The 20,471-nt window shown below is 41.4% G+C and overlaps 1 protein-coding gene across 1 annotated transcript in view; it reads left to right on the top strand.

Moving 5' to 3' along the window:
• The window catches only part of LOC128652441 (ultra-long-chain fatty acid omega-hydroxylase-like), a 204,891-nt gene that overhangs the window by 116,575 nt on the left and 67,845 nt on the right, over window positions 1-20,471 (top strand). The window contains exons 9-10 of the mRNA XM_053705380.1: window positions 1,833-1,969; window positions 4,316-4,480. Coding sequence (XP_053561355.1) covers window positions 1,833-1,969; window positions 4,316-4,480 — 302 coding nt within the window. The remainder of the gene's footprint in view (window positions 1-1,832; window positions 1,970-4,315; window positions 4,481-20,471) is intronic.

Below are 20,471 nucleotides of genomic sequence, written 5' to 3'. Positions count from 1 at the left end.
GAGTTTTTTTTTATTTTTTCGTAGTATTAATCATGTAATTTAGGATTTTTAATTGGTAGTTTATTTTTTTTTATTTATTTTTTTTTTTTTTATTGAGGTTCAATTAGAGGCATATAAACAGTAAATATTGATAAACAGTACACAATTGTCCCAAAGATTTGTGCAATATACAGCCAAACATAGAAAGAGAAAAAAAAAAAACATATGATACGCAATTGTATGACATAGAACATTAGTATGTACCTAATTTGCCTCGCCAACTGTAAACCCACTAAATGGCTCAGGAGGCCACTCTTGGACCTCTTCATAAAATATATAAAGCTTTAGTAGGTAACATGGAATAGGAGGGGAACACTCATGGATCCCTTATAGTGAACCTATTATTTTTATTTATTTTGTTCTCTTAATAATCTACACCCCTGATAACAAGTTGTGACCATTTATAGGTCACGTGATCCAAAGAAATGGCTACACAGGGCATAATGAAGGGAGTAGGGCTTTAGAAGCGCAGGATATTAACTGCACACACCTCTAGTTTAATAAATTTTTAAATTACCTCCATCCATCCCAGTATCACATGAGCCTTAATTATATAAATTGGGAGATGTGCTAGCAGGACTCTTTTTGTACCCAGTCTGTAAGTTGAGTCTAAGTCCCAGAGAGGTGCACTAAACTAATAACAGAACCCAGAGTAGGAATAAAAACATGGTTTAGTATATTGGGGTGCAAAGTGTTAATTATAATTCCCTTTGGTCCTGACAGGAGTAAGCTAGCCGGCACTAATTAAAGAGACTAGTGTAATATGCGTAGGTTATCCACACCGTAAGGATTAGTTAACAAGAGATGAAGAAGCTTCAACTATGCTTGCCCTAAAGCTAGTTATATCAGTGGCTCGGTAACTCATCTCATCCATAGTTGAAGTAGTCAGTGAGGAGGTTGTTAATACACAGATGAAATAAAGAGCATATATATATGGCATATTCTAGGTATACAGGTTATGTAGGTATAGGTATCTTGCCAAGCTCCCTGTATCTAATTAATACCTGCCTACAGAGGCCCCTGAAATAAGTAGTAAGATGTGCCATGCTGTCTCGGCCGCTAACAGCACAGCTAGGAAGCACTAATAGGGGAAACTCTGTAACCTGGCATATATACCAAGATTGTCTCGGCTCTAGTAAATTAAGTGAAATATAATCAGAACAAGTCAATAATTGCCCCCATATTTTAGTATAAACCATAAACACAAGCATAGTGACTCTGTAAATATATAGTAGGCAAACCCCCATACAGAATATTCTAGCAATGATAGCATGCAAGTCTGGAAGGAGGGGGAAAAGGGAACACAGTAGGTGTATCTGTCAGCTCCTCTCTTATACAAGTACCAGTTAAGCATGTACCCATATGTCAAGCATGACTGGGATTTGGACCACAATAGGGGTAATATATAATGACCTAGTGACATGAAAAAAGGGACACTCTAAACGCTATATATGCATATACATGACACATAACCCATGGTGACAGAACAGACCAACAATTGGTATAACATAAATTTTCCTAGCCCTCCAGGTATCAGGCATGGGGTGCCGTCATAAGTGCACAAGATATTTCAACCAAGGAGAATTAATAGTGACCTGCTTGACTACGAAAAAAACAGGTTAAAAACATCTAAATATAGAGGTAACATCATAAGTAGTAAAGTCTTATGTCCAATGTTAGATTCTATAGTATATATATACCAGGTATGCTGCTGGCATCTGTGAACCAAAAAAAGCATTCATCCGATTCCGACTTTAGTCTGGTTCTGTGCAGACAATCGTACTATCAACCAGGGATCCTCAGCAGTATCTCCAAACTTGAAAGTCACCAACCAGAGCCATGAGGCAAACTCCTCAGCAATTCTCCAAGCCTCTTGTCTCTCTGAGGAACGGCCTATGACCAAATTCTGTGGACAGCGTAACAAGGTGCTGTGAGTATATAGGAGCTCAGGACATTGTCCGAGTGCGCTAGAACTCACCATAATGCGAGCACTATTTAAAAGCTTCCCCTTCTTAGGAGTGAGTTGTAGTTCGCATACAGCTGAGAACTTAGAGCTGAAGGGGTGCTGAGGTAAGCGGCCCGCCTGAGCCTCTGCTGCTAGCGAAAGAGAAATCAGTTCCGTATCTTCAGCAAAGTCCTGATGCTCTATCTCCACGATGTGGGTAAGAACTGATGCAATATCCTTGTCCGGTGTCATCAGGTCTGGAAAAACCTCCTCACTAACTACGGTCTGCTCTTGAACTGTATGCGTTCCCGAGTTGCACACTGAGGGCTCTCTAGGCACTGGGTCCTCTCAACTGTTATCTCTCCTCGGCAGCATATCATCACCCTCATGATCATCTGCTGTCCTGCATGCTGCTGCGGATAGAGTCTGTTTCGTGGGGCTTGCAGCTATAAGGAGATTGTATAGCTCAACCTGCAGGGCCTGTCTGTGGAACTCCATAAGTTGTTTCAAGTTGCGCTCCCATTTGTTTATAGCCTCCATCTTTAATATTAGCTCTCAGTGTGTTAAGTATATTGAATCTGTATTGACAGAGTGGATGGTTCTCTTTTAAGCGTGAAAGAGGTGTTTTTGGTAGAACGAGTCTACTTTGTAACCCAGAAGGCTGGGGGGGACTGTGCGGTAGCCCTAGACACGCGGCTGCTAGATTCGTGGGCTATGTTTTAACTGGACCATGTATAGATAGGCCCGCGTGTCTTTCTGAAGAGCATAGGTCAGGTATGCCGTCAACTATCAGCCTCAAAGTCTCTCAATAATGTTGTCCGTATTATCTGTGCTCAAATAAACTAATATTAGTTAGTTAATGGTGTCTAAATATTGTATAAATATAATTGAAACCAGGAGCTTCACCAAGACGCGTCCTGCCGCTTCAGAAGTTGGCCCCGCCCCCCTGGTAGTTTATTTTATTAGAATAGTTATGTTAGGTTAATTTATAGTTTGAACTTAGGTTGTTTTTTTTTCACAGGTAAGTTTTTATTTATTTAAAGATAGTTATATTGTAATTTTAATTTAAAGTTAGGGGGTGTTAGGTTTAGGTGTTAATAGTTTAATTTAGTGTTTTTATATGTGTGAGGCCGGCGGTTTAGGGGTTAATAGCTTTAGTTTAGTAGTTACGATGTGGGGGCTGGCTGTTTAGGGGTTAATAGGTTTATTTAGTGTTGGGGAATGGCGGATTAGGGGTTAATAACTTTATTTAGCGTTGGGGAGCGTCGGATTACAGGTTAATAATTTTATTTACTGTCGGCAATTTCGGGGGCAGCGGATTAGAGGTGTTTAGACTAGGGGTTTATGTTAGGGTGTTAGGTTTAAACTTCACTTTCTTTCCCCCATAGACATCAATGGGGATTGCGTTACTGCGATTTGCCATTCCGCAATCTCAGGTGATGTCTATGGGAGAAAGCGTGCACAAGCACGTAAACTCAGCCCTTGGCTTTTGTGTGTTATGGAGCTTAATGCACCATAACGCACAGCACAAGGAGGTTTTTCAGTAACTTTTAATGGCAGCGCTATGGAAAGTGCAATAACGCAATTTTTTTACTTTATTTTCACGCCCTGTTTAGCGCAAAACTCGTAATCTAGGTGATAGGTAATGTAAATGGTTTAAATACTATTGAATCTCTTCACTATTTTTGCCCTAACCAGGCTTTTACCAATATTATTTCCATGTCAACATGGCACAAAGGCAAGTTCTTGAAGATTACTAAAATGAGGGTATAAATCATGTAACATAAACCCATTACATCTAAGAATATAAAAAAGATAGTGGTATAAAAGCTTACACAGATTTTTGATTAAAAGATATCACCCTAAAAGACTGAAATAAATCCACTGCTTTTAACTCAGTAATCCTATAAACATTGTCCACAATTTCATTTCATTAAAACCAAAGATCAACCTGACCATTATCTGAAACAATATAATTAAAGGGACATGGAACCCCAAACATTTTTTTCATGTCTCAGAGTATACAATTTAAAAATTGTATATTCTTTTGGTAGCCTTTGTTGAAAACCATGTTGTTAGGCTCAGGAGCAATATTAATTTGTTATACTTTTTTTTTTTTTGAACACCGCTGCCATCTACTGCTCAAAAGGATTCTTGCAAAACTGCTGCCATATAGTTTTCCAGACATCTACACAGTACCAACCTAGTATAGTCTCTTCAACAAAGAATACCATGAGTATGAAGTAAAATTAAAAAAGAAGTAAATTGGAAACTTGTTAAAATCAAATTCTAAATCATTAAAGAATGTTTTTATACTTTATAAGAATAAAGACTAATTTGTATTCTAACTTTGGCTGCACCTCAAGGTCATGATACGACAGCCAGTGGGCTTTCTTGGATTCTGTATAATTTGGCTCTCCATCCAGAATACCAAGAGAAATGCAGAGAGGAGATCAGAGAGTTACTGAGTGGGAAAGAAATCAAACACCTGGACTGGTAAGTAATTTTGCCTGTGCACTATAACTATTTTTCCCAGATAACTCTAGGAGAGCCTCGTGTTACATTGGGACTAGAATTATACACTGATGGGATATTTAAAGGGACAGTAAAGTAAAAATTAAACATGATTCAGATAGAACATGCAATTTTAAACAACTTACAATTTACTTCTATTATCTATTTTGATTTGTTTTCATGGTATCCTGTGTTGAAAAGCATACTTAAGTAAATTCAGGAGTAGCAATGCACTACTGGGAGCTACTGCTGATTGGTGGTTGCACATATATGCCTCTTGTAATTTTCTCATCCGATGTGTTCAGCTAGCTTCCAGTAGTGCATTGCTGTTCATTAAACAAAGGATGCCAAGAGAATGAAGCACATTTGATAATAGAAGTAAATTGTAAAGCTATGAATAATATGCTCTGTATCGTTAAAGAACATTTGGCTGAATTACGAGTTTTGCGTTATGAGCGGCTCGGTACTAACTTGCAAGTTATTGTCACCGCTCACCTCCCTATAGCGCCGCTATTACAGGTTTTCATAAACCCGGCGTCAGCAGGCAATAAGTGAGCGTAGAGCAAAATTGAGCTCCATACCGCACTCCAATACCAGCGCTGCTTTGAGCTGGTTTTACGTGGTCGTGCACGATTTCCCCATAGACATCAATGGGGAGAGCCGGCTAAGAAAAAGCCTAACACCTGCAATAAAGTAGCGTAAAGCTCCGTAACGCAGCCCCATTGATTCCTATGGGGATACAAAATTTATGTTTACACCTAAAACCCTAACATAAACCCTGAGTCTAAACACCCCTAATCTGCCGCCCCCGACATCGCTGGCATCTAGTTTATAGTTATTAACCCCTAATCTGCCGCCCCCTACATCGCCGCCACCTACCTACACTTATTAACCCCTAATCTGCCGTCCCTAACATCGCCGCCACCTACATTACACTTATTAACCCCTAATCTGCCACCCCCGACATCGCCGCCACCTACATTACACTTATTAACCCCTAATCTGCCGCCCCTGACATCGCTGCCACCTACATACACTTATTAACCCCTAACCCTAGCCCTAACGTAACCCTAACACCCACTAACTTTAATGTAATTACAATAAATCTAAATAGTTCCTATTTAAAACTAAATACTTACCTGTTAAATAAAACCTAAGCTAGCTACAATATATCTAATAGTTACATTGTATCTAGCTTAGGTTTTATTTTTATTTCACAGGTAACTTTGTATTTATTTTAACTAGATAGACTAGTTAGTAAATAGTTATCAACTATTTACTAATTACCTAGCTAAAATAAATACAAATTTACCTGTAAAATAAATCCTAACCTGAGTTACACTAACACCTAACCTTACACTACAATTAAATAAATTACATTAATTCAATACAATTAACTAAATAAAAAAAAACATACTAAATTGCACAAAATAAAAAACATATTATCAAATATTTAAACTAATTACACCTAATCTAATAGCCCTATCAAAATAAACCCCCCCAAAATAAAAAAACCCATAGCCTAAACTGCCAATAGCCCTTAAAAGGGCCTTTTGCGGGGCATTGCCCCAAAGAAATCCGCTCTTTTACCTGTAAAAAAAAAAAAACACCCCCCAACAGTAAAACCCACCACTCACACAACCAACCCCCCCAAATAAAAACCTATCTAAAAACCTAAGCTCCTCATTGCCCTGAAAAGGGCATTTGGATGGGCATTGCTCTTAAAAGGGCATTTATCTCTTTTTCTGTGCCCAAACCCTAATCTAAAAATAAAACCCACCCAATAAACCCTTAAAAAAACCTAACACTAACCCCCGAATATCCACTTTCAGTTTTTGAGGACCCGACATCCATCCTCAACGAAGCGGCAGAAATCTTCAGCGAAGCCGGCAGAAGTCTTCATCCAAGCGGGCCGAAGTCTGTTCCAATCAGCCAATAGAATGCAAGCTCAATCCTATTGGCTGATTGCATCAGCCAATAGGATTTTTTCACCTTTAATTCCGATTGGCTTATAGAATTCTATCAGCCAATCGGAATTCAAGGGACGCCATCTTGGATGACGTCACTTAAAGGAACCTTCATTCGAGAAGAGCCGTCGGAAGAAGAGGATGCTCCGCCCAAGATGTCTTTAAGATGGAGCTGCTCCGCACCGGATGGATGAAGATAGAAGATACCGTCTGGATGAAGACTTCTGCCGGCTTGGATGAAGACTTCTGCCACTTCGTTGAGGATGGGTGTCGGGTCTTCAAAAACTGTAAGTGGGGGTTAGTGTTAGGTTTTTTTAAGGGTTTATTGGGTGGGTTTTATTTTTAAATTAGGGTTTGGACACAGAAAAAGAGCTAAATGCCATTTTAAGGGCAATGCCCATCCAAATGCCCTTTTCAGGGCAATGGGGAGTTTAGGTTTTTTAGACAGGTTTTTATTTGGGGGGTTTGGTTGTGTGGGTGGTGGGTTTTACTGTTGGGGGGGTTGTTTGTATCATTTGTTTACAGGTAAAATTGCTGATTTATTTGGGGCAATGCCCCGCAAAAGGCCCTTTTAAGGGCTATTGGTAGTTAAGTGTAGGCTAGGGTTTATTTTTTATTTTGGGGGGCTTTTTTTATTTGGATAGGGCTATTAGATAAGGTGTAATTAGTTTAAATATTTGATCATTTCTTTTTTTATTTTGTGTAATTTAGTGTTTGTTTTTTGTAAATTAGTTAATTAATAAACCTAAGCTAGCTACAATGTAACTATTAGTTATATTGTAGCTAGCATAGGGTTTATTTTATAGCTAAGTATTTAGTTTTAAATAGAAATTATTTAGTTAATGATAGTAATTTTTATTTAGATTTATTTTAATTATATTAAAGTTAGTGGGTGTTAGTGTTAGACTTAGGGTTAGGTTTAGGGGTTAATAACTTTAGTATAGTGGCAGCGATTTTGGGGGCAGCAGATTAGGGGTTAATAACAGTAATGTAGGTTGCGGCGATGTTAGGGACAGCAGATTAGGGGTTAATAATATTTAACTAGTGTTTACGATGCGGGAGTACGTCGGTTTAGGGGTAAATATGTTTACTATAGTGGCGGCGATGTCCAGAGCGGCAGATTAGGGGTTAATAATTTTATTTTAAATGGTATTTTGCTACAGCACTTTATCTGACACTTTACCTTCAAAATGTCACTATTTTGTTATAATGACTATTAATCTTTGCTGAATCTGTAGCTGGGACAATTAGAGTGCGCAATCACTTGAGTATCTGTTTCCTATGCTTTAAATACAGCAGGGTGTAAATGCCACAGGATGAAAAACAAGGCTTTATAGTAATGACAATAAATTGTCTAAGGCAATGCATTATGGGTAGCAGACATACTTGCATCCTGTGAGAGCTGTTTCAGGAGTAATTCATGTTTCTCTTGTAAAGGTGTATCCAGTCCACGGGTTCATCCATTACTTGTGGGATATTCTCCTTCCCAACAGGAAGCTGCAAGAGGACACCCACAGCAGAGCTGTCTATATAGCTCCTCCCCTAACTGCCACCCCCAGTCATTCTCTTGCAGCTCTCGACAAGAAAGGAAGTATCAAGAGATATGTGGTGACTTAGTGTAGTTTTTACCTTCAATCAAGAGTTTGTTATTTTTAAACGGTACCGGCGTTGTACTGTTTTACTCTCAGGCAGAAATTGGAAGAAGAATTCTGCCTGGAGGTTTGATGATCTTAGCGGTTTGTAACTAAGGTCCATTGCTGTTCACACATAACTGAAGAGTATGGAAAGAAAACTTCAGTTGGGGGGACGGTCTGCAGATTGCCTGCTTTGAGGTATGTTCAGTATATTTTTTTCTAGAGAGATGATAAGGTCTACAAAATGCTGTTCCACAAATATAGAGGAAAAGAGCAAAAAAGGTGTTTGGTACAAAATAGGGGATTACTGGTGCACTAATATCAAGTATTATAGACAGAAACGTTATTTATCTATCAGAGTGGTTGATATGTATACCATCACCGACATACTTTGCAATAGATCCCCAGGAATTATATGTTATAGCGCAGCTCCAAAGCACATAGCCCCACAGGATTCCTCTACCCCCGGAGACTATTGAAGGATGCAGGAAAAACGAATCTTAAAGTCACAAGCCAAATGGTATTTCCAATACATGGAACATTAGTACAAACATCAATATGGCAAAGTAACAGGACTCCCCTCATAGGACAGTAGGCAAATACCTTATGAATTATAGTTGCTCCAGCGGTATTCCACGTATCTCACCGGACCGCAACAATGGATTCCACACTGTAGAGAGGAGGCTATTGTCGATCCCTGGTCCTGCAAAACTGCTGGCTGCTTTCCAGATCCGCCAGATCCACAGCTCACAGCCGTATGTTCAGTGCTCACTTCGGCCCAAACATGTAAAACAGCAAAAACACAAGAAATAGGAGCACCTGACACCAGCCGTTAGTAGTGGATTCAAATTCAAATTTAATGAACAGGGTATTTCACCGCAACATACGGTATACACGAAACAAAGTATACACAGGGACAGTGTCCCTTGTTAAAAGTCAGTTGATACAGAGGAGCTTAAAGTAGTGAGTGTAAACAAAGCTGGTTACCAGAAAAAAGGGCTAACGCGTTTCGGCGTGAGCCTTACTCATAGCCTCATAAAACACACATTCACCGTGAAAGTTTAAAACACCTAGCACCCAGCCTGATTGGTTGGTGTGAAACACACCCTACACACATATGGACCAATCCGTAACTAAAGTTCAACAATATATGTACACACACCCCTATTTCCCACCCCCTTGATACTTGCACTAAAAAATCTAGAGAATACAGAATAATGAAACTTCTCATGATATTCATAATATTCAATATAAACATAATGAATTGAACCCTATTCCCTTAATCACTGAGTACTCCAAAACCGCGGAGGGTTTAAACCAAATGACCCTGACAGGAAGCGATCCCATAGTGAACAGTGCACAAACCATGTCAACCTGTCACGGAGATTCTCCGTTCAGCAGATTATCAGAGTCCGAGTTGAGAGCTCAAAGTGGGAGGGAACAAGTCCAATACACCTCCCTGATAGGATAACACAAGACCCCGGCCAATAACTAAGCCGGGGCACGCCTCCCGAACATACGTCAATGTTGTTGATCAACAACAGCAACGGGCTGAGCGCTGAAGCGCATATATATACACCACATAGTCCCACTCCAAGGGACCGGATAGAGGGCAAATCCTATAAACAAAGGGTAAGGTAACGGAACAAATGGAGATCTCAAAGGGACACATAAATAGGTCAATATAAGCACAAAAGGTGCAGCCAAAAACCGATCCTAGGCAATGACCAAACCATCGTCCCTCTCAAAAGCTCCTACTAATGGAAAGAATATGTTTAACTACCAATCTCCCATCCAAATACATACAGAGAAAGTTAATAAATGTGAAATAAAAATGAGAAATAAAAAGACTGATCAAATAATGAACATAATAAGGCCATATACAGATATGAATCAATATATAAATAATTCTTTGTTGTGAGTGTGGTCACCTCATCACCACCCAGAGTGATAGGGATGGGGAGTGCATGCAGAGCACAAAGGTATATTGCACACACACTAGAGCCCATGTTACAAAGTGTGATGGGTGCTATCCAATATCCCGGCACTCAAACCTGCCTAAGATCACCACAGATTTCAAGAACAGCCTATAATCATCGAAATATAAATACAAAGATAGATGCATTTAAGAGGAATTGTACATTCTACATTGTGAAATTATTTTAATATTTAAAATTATAATTGCATAAATAGCACTACCGGATAAAGAAGGTAACAAACCTAATGGGACCAAAAATTGATTAAATCAAACTCCGAGTTCAGGCCCCCTGGAATCCTAGTCTTTAGCTTAAAGATCCAGAAGGCCTCCTTCTCTCCAAGTTTGTTGACTCTATTCCCCTGTCCTCTTCTCAAGGGAACCTTGTCAATAATAGTCCAAACAAAAGACCTTAGTGACTTGTTATGAATCTCCACAAAATGTTTCACTAGGGGGGTCGTTTTGGAACCAATTCTAATGTCTGACATATGTTCCTTTATGCGTGTTCTTGCCTCCCGCGTCGAAAGTCCCACATATTGCAGTGAACAAAGGCTGCAGGTGATGAGATACACAATATAAGTTTGTCTACAATTTAGGCAATACTTAATGTTAAATCTCTCTCCACTCATTGTGGAGACAAAAGTGTCCCCCACAATTAGTTTTTCACAAGCCACACAAGTGTGGTGGTGGCACTTAAAGGCCCCCATTGATGTCAGCCATGAGGAGGTCCGATTGGGAACATCACTCCAAATTTTCGTAGGAGCAACCATATTCCCTATCGTCTTGTTTTTCCTATAGGCAAATCTTATTCCTCTTTCCACTGTGTCTATCAACCCATCGTCCGCCAACAGGAGGTTAAAATGTTTATCCACTATTCGGCAGATCTCATCATATTGTCTAGAGTACTCAGTGATGAAGGACACCCTATCACCAAAACTGTTAGTGTCTGAACCACCCTCTCTATTCTTATTTCTCTTCCCCATGGTGAGAAGTTTCTCCCTGGGGATCCTTTCTACATCTTTCCTAGCCTTCATGATCACAGTAGAATCATAGCCTCTTTCCTTTAGTCTCAGAGCCAGGTCATCCACCTGTCTCTCATAAGCAGTGCGAAACGTGCAGTTCCTCTTGAGGCGGATGAACTGGCTCTTAGCCACACCCCTGAATACTCTTCTGGGGTGACAGCTAGAGGCGTGTAATAGTGAATTCCCCGCTATGGGTTTGCGGAAAACCTCCGTTGTGATCCCCTGGCCCTGCACACCTTCCAGTGTGATATCCAGGAAGTCAACACGTCTTTCCTGTATCTCAGAGGTGAAGCTCAGTCCACAATCATTGATCTCCAAGCTGGCCACAAACTCAGTAAGCCGGTGCTCGGTTCCTCCCCATACAAACAACAGATCATCAATAAATCGGCCATACCAAATGATGTCTGATCTGAACATGTTCTGATCTCCAAAGACGTGGGACAGCTCCCACCATCCCATGAAGATATTAGCATAGGATGGGGCAAATTTGGCTCCCATAGCTGTCCCACGCCTCTGGAGATAGAACTGTCCCATGAACTCAAAATAGTTATGAGTGAGGAGGAACCGAGTTACCTCCACTACAAAATCCACAAACAGGGGATCCCCCCCCCATAGTATCTATTTAGGAAGAACCGTACAGCCTCCAACCCTTTGTCATGAGGGATGGACGTGTAAAGGGACTTAACATCCATAGTGAGCCATCTGTAATTTGTCCCCCATGTTATTTGACTCAAGAGGTTCAAAACATGTTTTGTATCCGCCAGGTGACTCCACAGAGTGCTCACTAGTTGCTGCAAGATATCATCGAGCCATTCCGAGAGGTGTTCAAGTAATGAACCAATACCACTCACGATTGGCCTCCCCTGTACATTCACCAAGGATTTATGAACCTTGGGTAAATGGTTGAAAGTAGCGATAGTGGGGTTCGATACAAGGAGATATTCCTTAGTATCAGGATCAATAAACCCACCTTCTACCCCATCGTCCACCAGGGAGGCCAGTCGTGACCGGTAGGCCCAAGTAGGGTCCCCTGGCAATACCGTATAGTCCTCTGTGTTAGTAAGTTGTCTTAGGGCCTCCGAAATGAAGTCCCTCCTATTTTGCAAAACTATGGTGCCACCCTTATCAGCAGCCCTAATTACAATCGCCTCATTTTTGCTAAGCTTCTCCAATGATTTTCTCTGTTTCCTCGTGATGTTACTCTGTTCCCCCCTCACTGACTTGTAATACAAACAAGTGAGGTCTTCTTCAATTCTATTTTGGAATTTCTCCAAGAGGTTACCCCTGCATTGGATAGGGTAAAAGTTAGACCTTTCCTTAAATGTAGGTAGTCCAATGCAGGTGGTTGAGTTGAATTCTCCACCCTCTGAGAGAGATTCCAAAGTCCCTATGTCACAGAACTCTTGGAAATTGAGGGAATTGTCCCTCAGGGCTGTTGCATGCATAGGTCTCAACCCCTTCTGAATGGCAACGTGACTCTCATTTTCCTCCCTTACGGGATACATCTTAAAAACATTTTTTAAAGAAAGGTCACGTATAAGTTTATTTACATTGAGCAATGTCCTGAACAAGTCAAAATCTGCTGTTGGCACAAAAGTCAATCCTAAGCTGAGAACCTCAAGTTCATGTGGATCAGGACTGTATTCGGACAGGTTGATAATATTCAAAACCTGTAATTTCCTCTTCCCCTTCTCTGGGGGTACCTCCGTTGTTCTTTGTACTGGTGGTCTGCACCTTGGTTCGTGTTTGGGTTTCCTCCTCCCCCCCCTTCTGGTGCTTTTTGGGGGATGGAAAAAACCTGTTCATGCTGTGCTTGATCCCGGGTGCGGTTATCACCCCTTGTTTCAGTGTCTGTAATCGGTTCCTCTCTATAGTTCGACTGGGAGAAAAATTGTTTGGTGGGTGCTTTGAGGATGGGAGGGGTTTTCTTAGGTCTCACACTCTGGACAGGGGGATAATCCTCTCCTCCTGATCCTGACCCTGAGCCCTCAGATTCACCCTCACTCTCATAAAAGTTTACCCTCTTTCCTCTGTTCCTTCTGCGCCTGTGGCCACCTCGCTTTTGGTTGGGATGGAAGGTACTTTTGTTCTGTTCCCTTCTGAGTAGTGATCTATCCCTTTTATTCCATATATACACCCTATTGAGATCGTAGTCCTGTTGATCTCGTAGGTATTTATTGTGTTTAATTTGGAGGAGTAAAGTTTTCGCCTCTGCCACTACCCGTTGTAGCGTGTCATTAAACTTGAGGAAATTTGTGTCCTCACATCGGGTGTTGAGCTCCTTCTGTATCTCCCTGATTTTTAGGGCTGTGTCCTCTAGCTCCTTTTGCTTGTAATCACAAATTAGTTTCATCAGTTGAAGAGAACATTCCGATAGTTTGCTGTTCCACAATTCAATAAAAGTTTTATCATCCGTTAGGAAGGTTGGATATTTGTTCAATCTTAACCCCCTGGGTATGATTCCCAGCTCCTGGTATTTGTTTAGGGTATTAATATCCCAAAATAGTTTGTCCTCCTTTAATAGTAGAAATTCCAATTCCTCAAAAAGTGTTATGAGATTGTAGTTTCTTTTGTTGGTTGAAAATTTTTTATAACAATCCTTAGTATTGAGATCTCTCTCTTCCACAGACCTTAGTGCAAATAAGGTGGGAGCTCCCTCTGTATTGGTTATACCCTCATTGTCCATAATGGCTGTGGATCTGGTTGGTAATGTACAAACACCTGGAGTCAGGCCAGACCCCACACTTCAGTGTATATGTTCCACAAATATAGAGGAAAAGATTAAAAAAGGTGTTTGGTACAAAATAGGGGATTACTGGTGCACTAATATCAAGTATTATAGACAGAAACGTTATTTATCTATCAGAGTGGTTGATATGTATACCATCACCGACATACTTTGCAATAGATCCCCAGGAATTATATGTTATAGCGCAGCTCCAAAGCACATAGCCCCACAGGATTCCTCTACCCCCGGAGACTATTGAAGGATGCAGGAAAAACAAATCTTAAAGTCACAAGCCAAATGGTATTTCCAATACATGGAACATTAGTACAAACATCAATATGGCAAAGTAACAGGACTCCCCTCATAGGACAGTAGGCAAATACCTTATGAATTATAGTTGCTCCAGCGGTATTCCACGTATCTCACCGGACCGCAACAATGGATTCCACACTGTAGAGAGGAGGCTATTGTCGATCCCTGGTCCTGCAAAACTGCTGGCTGCTTTCCAGATCCGCCAGATCCACAGCTCACAGCCGTATGTTCAGTGCTCACTTCGGCCCAAACATGTAAAACAGCAAAAACACAAGAAATAGGAGCACCTGACACCAGCCGTTAGTAGTGGATTCAAATTCAAATTTAATGAACAGGGTATTTCACCGCAACATACGGTATACACGAAACAAAGTATGCAGGGGTAACCTCTTGGAGAAATTCCAAAATAGAATTGAAGAAGACCTCACTTGTTTGTATTACAAGTCAGTGAGGGGGGAACAGAGTAACATCACGAGGAAACAGAGAAAATCATTGGAGAAGCTTAGCAAAAATGAGGCGATTGTAATTAGGGCTGCTGATAAGGGTGGCACCATAGTTTTGCAAAATAGGAGGGACTTCATTTTGGAGGCCCTAAGACAACTTACTAACACAGAGGACTATACGGTATTGCCAGGGGACCCTACTTGGGCCTACCGGTCACGAATGGCCTCCCTGGTGGACGATGGGGTAGAAGGTGGGTTTATTGATCCTGATACTAAGGAATATCTCCTTGTATCGAACCCCACTATCGCTACTTTCAACCATTTACCCAAGGTTCATAAATCCTTGGTGAATGTACAGGGGAGGCCAATCGTGAGTGGTATTGGTTCATTACTTGAACACCTCTCGGAATGGCTCGATGATATCTTGCAGCCACTAGTGAGCACTCTGTGGAGTCACCTGGCGGATACAAAACATGTTTTGAACCTCTTGAGTCAAATAACATGGGGGACAAATTACAGATGGCTCACTGTGGATGTTAAGTCCCTTTACACGTCCATCCCTCATGACAAAGGGTTGGAGGCTGTACGGTTCTTCCTAAATAGATACTATGGGGGGGATCCCCTGTTTGTGGATTTTGTAGTGGAGGTAACTCGGTTCCTCCTCACTCATAACTATTTTGAGTTCATGGGACAGTTCTATCTCCAGAGGCGTGGGACAGCTATGGGAGCCAAATTTGCCCCATCCTATGCTAATATCTTCATGGGATGGTGGGAGCTGTCCCACGTCTTTGGAGATCAGAACATGTTCAGATCAGACATCATTTGGTATGGCCGATTTATTGATGATCTGTTGTTTGTATGGGGAGGAACCGAGCACCGGCTTACTGAGTTTGTGGCCAGCTTGGAGATCAATGATTGTGGACTGAGCTTCACCTCTGAGATACAGGAAAGACGTGTTGACTTCCTGGATATCACACTGGAAGGTGTGCAGGGCCAGGGGATCACAACGGAGGTTTTCCGCAAACCCATAGCGGGGAATTCACTATTACACGCCTCTAGCTGTCACCCCAGAAGAGTATTCAGGGGTGTGGCTAAGAGCCAGTTCATCCGCCTCAAGAGGAACTGCACGTTTCGCACTGCTTATGAGAGACAGGTGGATGACCTGGCTCTGAGACTAAAGGAAAGAGGCTATGATTCTACTGTGATCATGAAGGCTAGGAAAGATGTAGAAAGGATCCCCAGGGAGAAACTTCTCACCATGGGGAAGAGAAATAAGAATAGAGAGGGTGGTTCAGACACTAACAGTTTTGGTGATAGGGTGTCCTTCATCACTGAGTACTCTAGACAATATGATGAGATCTGCCGAATAGTGGATAAACATTTTAACCTCCTGTTGGCGGACGATGGGTTGATAGACACAGTGGAAAGAGGAATAAGATTTGCCTATAGGAAAAACAAGACGATAGGGAATATGGTTGCTCCTACGAAAATTTGGAGTGATGTTCCCAATCGGACCTCCTCATGGCTGACATCAATGGGGGCCTTTAAGTGCCACCACCACACTTGTGTGGCTTGTGAAAAACTAATTGTGGGGGACACTTTTGTCTCCACAATGAGTGGAGAGAGATTTAACATTAAGTATTGTCTAAATTGTAGACAAACTTATATTGTGTATCTCATCACCTGCAGCCTTTGTTCACTGCAATATGTGGGACTTTCGACGCGGGAGGCAAGAACACGCATAAAGGAACATATGTCAGACATTAGAATTGGTTCCAAAACGACCCCCCTAGTGAAACATTTTGTGGAGATTCATAACAAGTCACTAAGGTCTTTTGTTTGGACTATTATTGACAAGGTTCCCTTGAGAAGAGGACAGGGGAATAGAGTCAACAAACTCGGAGAGAAGGAGGCCTTCTGAATCTTTAAGCTAAAGACTAGGATTCCAGGGGGCCTGAACTCGGAGTTTGATTTAATCAATTTTTGGTCCCATTAGGTTTGTTACCTTCTTTATCCGGTAGTGCTATTTATGCAATTATAATTTTAAATATTAAAATAATTTCACAATGTAGAATGTACAATTCCTCTTAAATGCATCTATCTTTGTATTTATATTTAGATGATTATAGGCTGTTCTTGAAATCTGTGGTGATCTTAGGCAGGTTTGAGTGCCGGGATATTGGATAGCACCCATCACACTTTGTAACATGGGCTCTAGTGTGTGTGCAATATACCTTTGTGCTCTGCATGCACTCCCCATCCCTATCACTCTGGGTGGTGATGAGGTGACCACACTCACAACAAAGAATTATTTATATATTGATTCATATCTGTATATGGCCTTATTATGTTCATTATTTGATCAGTCTTTTTATTTCTCATTTTTATTTCACATTTATTAACTTTCTCTGTATGTATTTGGATGGGAGATTGGTAGTTAAACATATTCTTTCCATTAGTAGGAGCTTTTGAGAGGGACGATGGTTTGGTCATTGCCTAGGATCGGTTTTTGGCTGCACCTTTTGTGCTTATATTGACCTATTTATGTGTCCCTTTGAGATCTCCATTTGTTCCGTTACCTTACCCTTTGTTTATAGGATTTGCCCCCTATCCGGTCCCTTGGAGTGGGACTATGTGGTGTATATATATGCGCTTCAGCGCTCAGCCCGTTGCTGTTGTTGATCAACAACATTGACGTATGTTCGGGAGGCGTGCCCCGGCTTAGTTATTGGCCGGGGTCTTGTGTTATCCTATCAGGGAGGTGTATTGGACTTGTTCCCTCCCACTTTGAGCTCTCAACTCGGACTCTGATAATCTGCTGAACGGAGAATCTCCGTGACAGGTTGACATGGTTTGTGCACTGTTCACTATGGGATCGCTTCCTGTCAGGGTCATTTGGTTTAAACCCTCCGCGGTTTTGGAGTACTCAGTGATTAAGGGAATAGGGTTCAATTCATTATGTTTATATTGAATATTATGAATATCATGAGAAGTTTCATTATTCTGTATTCTCTAGATTCTTTAGTGCAAGTATCAAGGGGGTGGGAAATAGGGGTGTGTGTGTGTACATATATTGTTGAACTTTAGTTACGGATTGGTCCATATGTGTGTAGGGTGTGTTTCACACCAACCAATCAGGCTGGGTGCTAGGTGTTTTAAACTTTCACGGTGAATGTGTGTTTTATGAGGCTATGAGTAAGGCTCACGCCGAAACGCGTTAGCCCTTTTTTCTGGTAACCAGCTTTGTTTACACTCACTACTTTAAGCTCCTCTGTATCAACTAACTTTTAACAAGGGACAAAGTCCCTGTGTATACTTTGTTTCGTGTATACCGTATGTTGCGGTGAAATACCCTGTTCATTAAATTTGAATTTGAATCCACTACTAACGGCTGGTGTCAGGTGCTCCTATTTCTTGTGTTTTTGCTGTTCTACAAAATGCTGACAGTGCCTGGTATGTTTGAGGTAAGCCTGATACAGTGATTTAACAACGACTGGGATCATTCTTGCAAAAAAGGGTAATATTCATGTTAATACTCATATTGCTTAGTGTAAAAACGTTTGCATGGTTAATAGAAAAAACATTTTTTCTCTGAGGGTGATAAATCTTTATTTTGGGGCCTAGTTTTCCACATAGCTAGTTAGATTACTCCTAGGAGTACTTTTTTAAGGCCCTCTGACATTGAGTGCATGGTGGGAGGGGCCTATTTTTTTATTTTTGTGGTAGTTTTTTTCTCTTAAAGGCACAGTACCGTTTTTATATAATTGCTTTTTCACATTTATTAAAGTGTTTTTCAAGCTTGCTGGTCTCATTACTAGTCTGTTAAACATGTCTGACATAGAGGAAACTCCTTGTTCATTATGTTTAGAAGCCATTGTGGAACCCCCTCTTAGAATGTGTACCAAATGCACTGACCTTTCTATAAGTTATAAAGACCATATTATGGCTTTTAAAGATATATCACCAGAGGTTTCTCAGACTGACAAAAGGGAGGTTATGGAATATAGCTCTCCCCACGTGTCAGAACCTATAACTCCCGCTCAAGTGACGCCAAGTACATCTAGCGCGTCCAATGCGTTTACCTTACAAGACATGGCGGCAATTATGAATCATACCCTCACAGAGGTATTGTCCAAACTGCCAGGGTTACAAGGAAAGCGAGACAGCTCTGGGGCTAGAACAAATACAGAGCTCTCTGACGCTTTAGTAGCTATGTCTGATATACCCTCACAATGTACAGAAGCCGAAGAAGGAGAGCTTCTATCTGTGGGTGACATTTCTGATTCAGGGAAGGCGTTACTTCAGTCTGACTCTGAAATGACAGCGTTTAAATTTAAGCTTGAACACCTCCGCTTGTTGCTCAGGGAGGTTTTAGCGACTCTGGATGACTGTGACACTATTGTAGTCCCAGAGAAATTGTGTAAAATGGACAAATATTTAGCAGTGCCTGTTTACACTGACGTCTTTCCAATCCCTAAGAGGTTTTCAGAAATTATTACTAAGGAATGGGATAGACCAGGTGTACCGTTCTCTCCCCCTCCTGCTTTTAAAAAGATGTTTCCTATAGATACCGCAACACAGGACTCATGGCAGACGGTCCCTAAGGTGGAGGGAGCAGTCTCTACTCTAGCTAATCGTACAATTATCCCTGTCGAGGACAGTTGTGCTTTCCTAGATCCAATGGATAAAAAATTAGAGGGTTTCCTTAAGAAAATCTTTATACAACAAGGTTTTATTCTCCAGCCTCTTGCATGCATTGCCCCAGTCACTGCTGCAGCGGCTTTCTGGTTCGAGTCTCTTGAGGAGACTCTACAGGTAGAGACCCCATTGGATGATATCCTAGACAGGCTTAAAGCTCTTAAATTAGCCAATTCATTTATTTCTGACGCCGTTTTTCATTTAACCAAGCTAACGGCTAATAATTCAGGTTTTGCCATTCAGGCGCGTAGTGCGCTATGGCTTAAATCCTGGTCAGCTGACGTTACTTCAAAGTCTAAACTTCTCAACATCCCCTTCAAGGGGCAGACCCTATTCGGGCCTGGACTGAAGGAGATCATTTCTGATATTACTGGAGGAAAAGGCCACGCCCTTCCCCAGGATAGGTCCAACAAATTAAGGACCAAACAGACTAATTTTCGTTCCTTTCGAAAATTCAAGAGTGGCGCAGCTTCATCTTCCTCTACTACAAAACAAGAGGGAAATTTTGCCCAGTCCAAGTCAGTCTGGAGACCTAACCAGGCTTGGAACAAGGGGAAGCAGGCCAAAAAACCTGCTGCTGCCTCTAAGACAGCATGAAGGAGTAGCCCCCGATCCGGGACCTAGTGGGGGGCAGGCTTTCTCTCTTTGCCCAGGCTTGGGCGAGAGACGTCCAGGATCCCTGGGCTCTGGAGATTGTTTCCCAGGGATATCTTCTGGATTTCAAAGCTTCATCTCCAAAGGGGAGATTTCATCTCTCACAATTATCTGCAAACCAGATAAAGAGAGAGGCATTCTTACGTTGCGTTCAAGACCTACTGGTTATGGGAGTGATCCACCCAGTTCCAAAGGAGGAACAGGGGCAGGGCTTCTATTCAAATCTGTTTATAGTTCCCAAAAAAGAGGGAACTTTCAGACCAATTTTGGATCTCAAGATCCTAAACAAATTTCTCAGGGTCCCATCCTTCAAGATGGAGACTATTCGAACCATCCTACCTATGATCCAGGAGGGTCAATATATGACTACCGTGGACTTAAAGGATGCTTATCTACACATTCCGATACACAGAGATCATCATCAGTTTCTCAGGTTCGCCTTCCTAGACAGGCATTACCAGTTTGTGGCTCTTCACTTCGGGTTAGCCACGGCACCAAGAATCTTTACGAAGGTTCTAGGGTCCCTTCTGGCGGTTCTAA

This window comes from Bombina bombina, chromosome 3, assembly GCF_027579735.1.
Source record: "Bombina bombina isolate aBomBom1 chromosome 3, aBomBom1.pri, whole genome shotgun sequence".
NCBI lineage: Eukaryota > Metazoa > Chordata > Amphibia > Anura > Bombinatoridae > Bombina > Bombina bombina.
The sequence above is the reverse complement of the archived record's forward strand: the minus strand, read 5'-3'. Positions and strand labels throughout refer to the sequence as shown.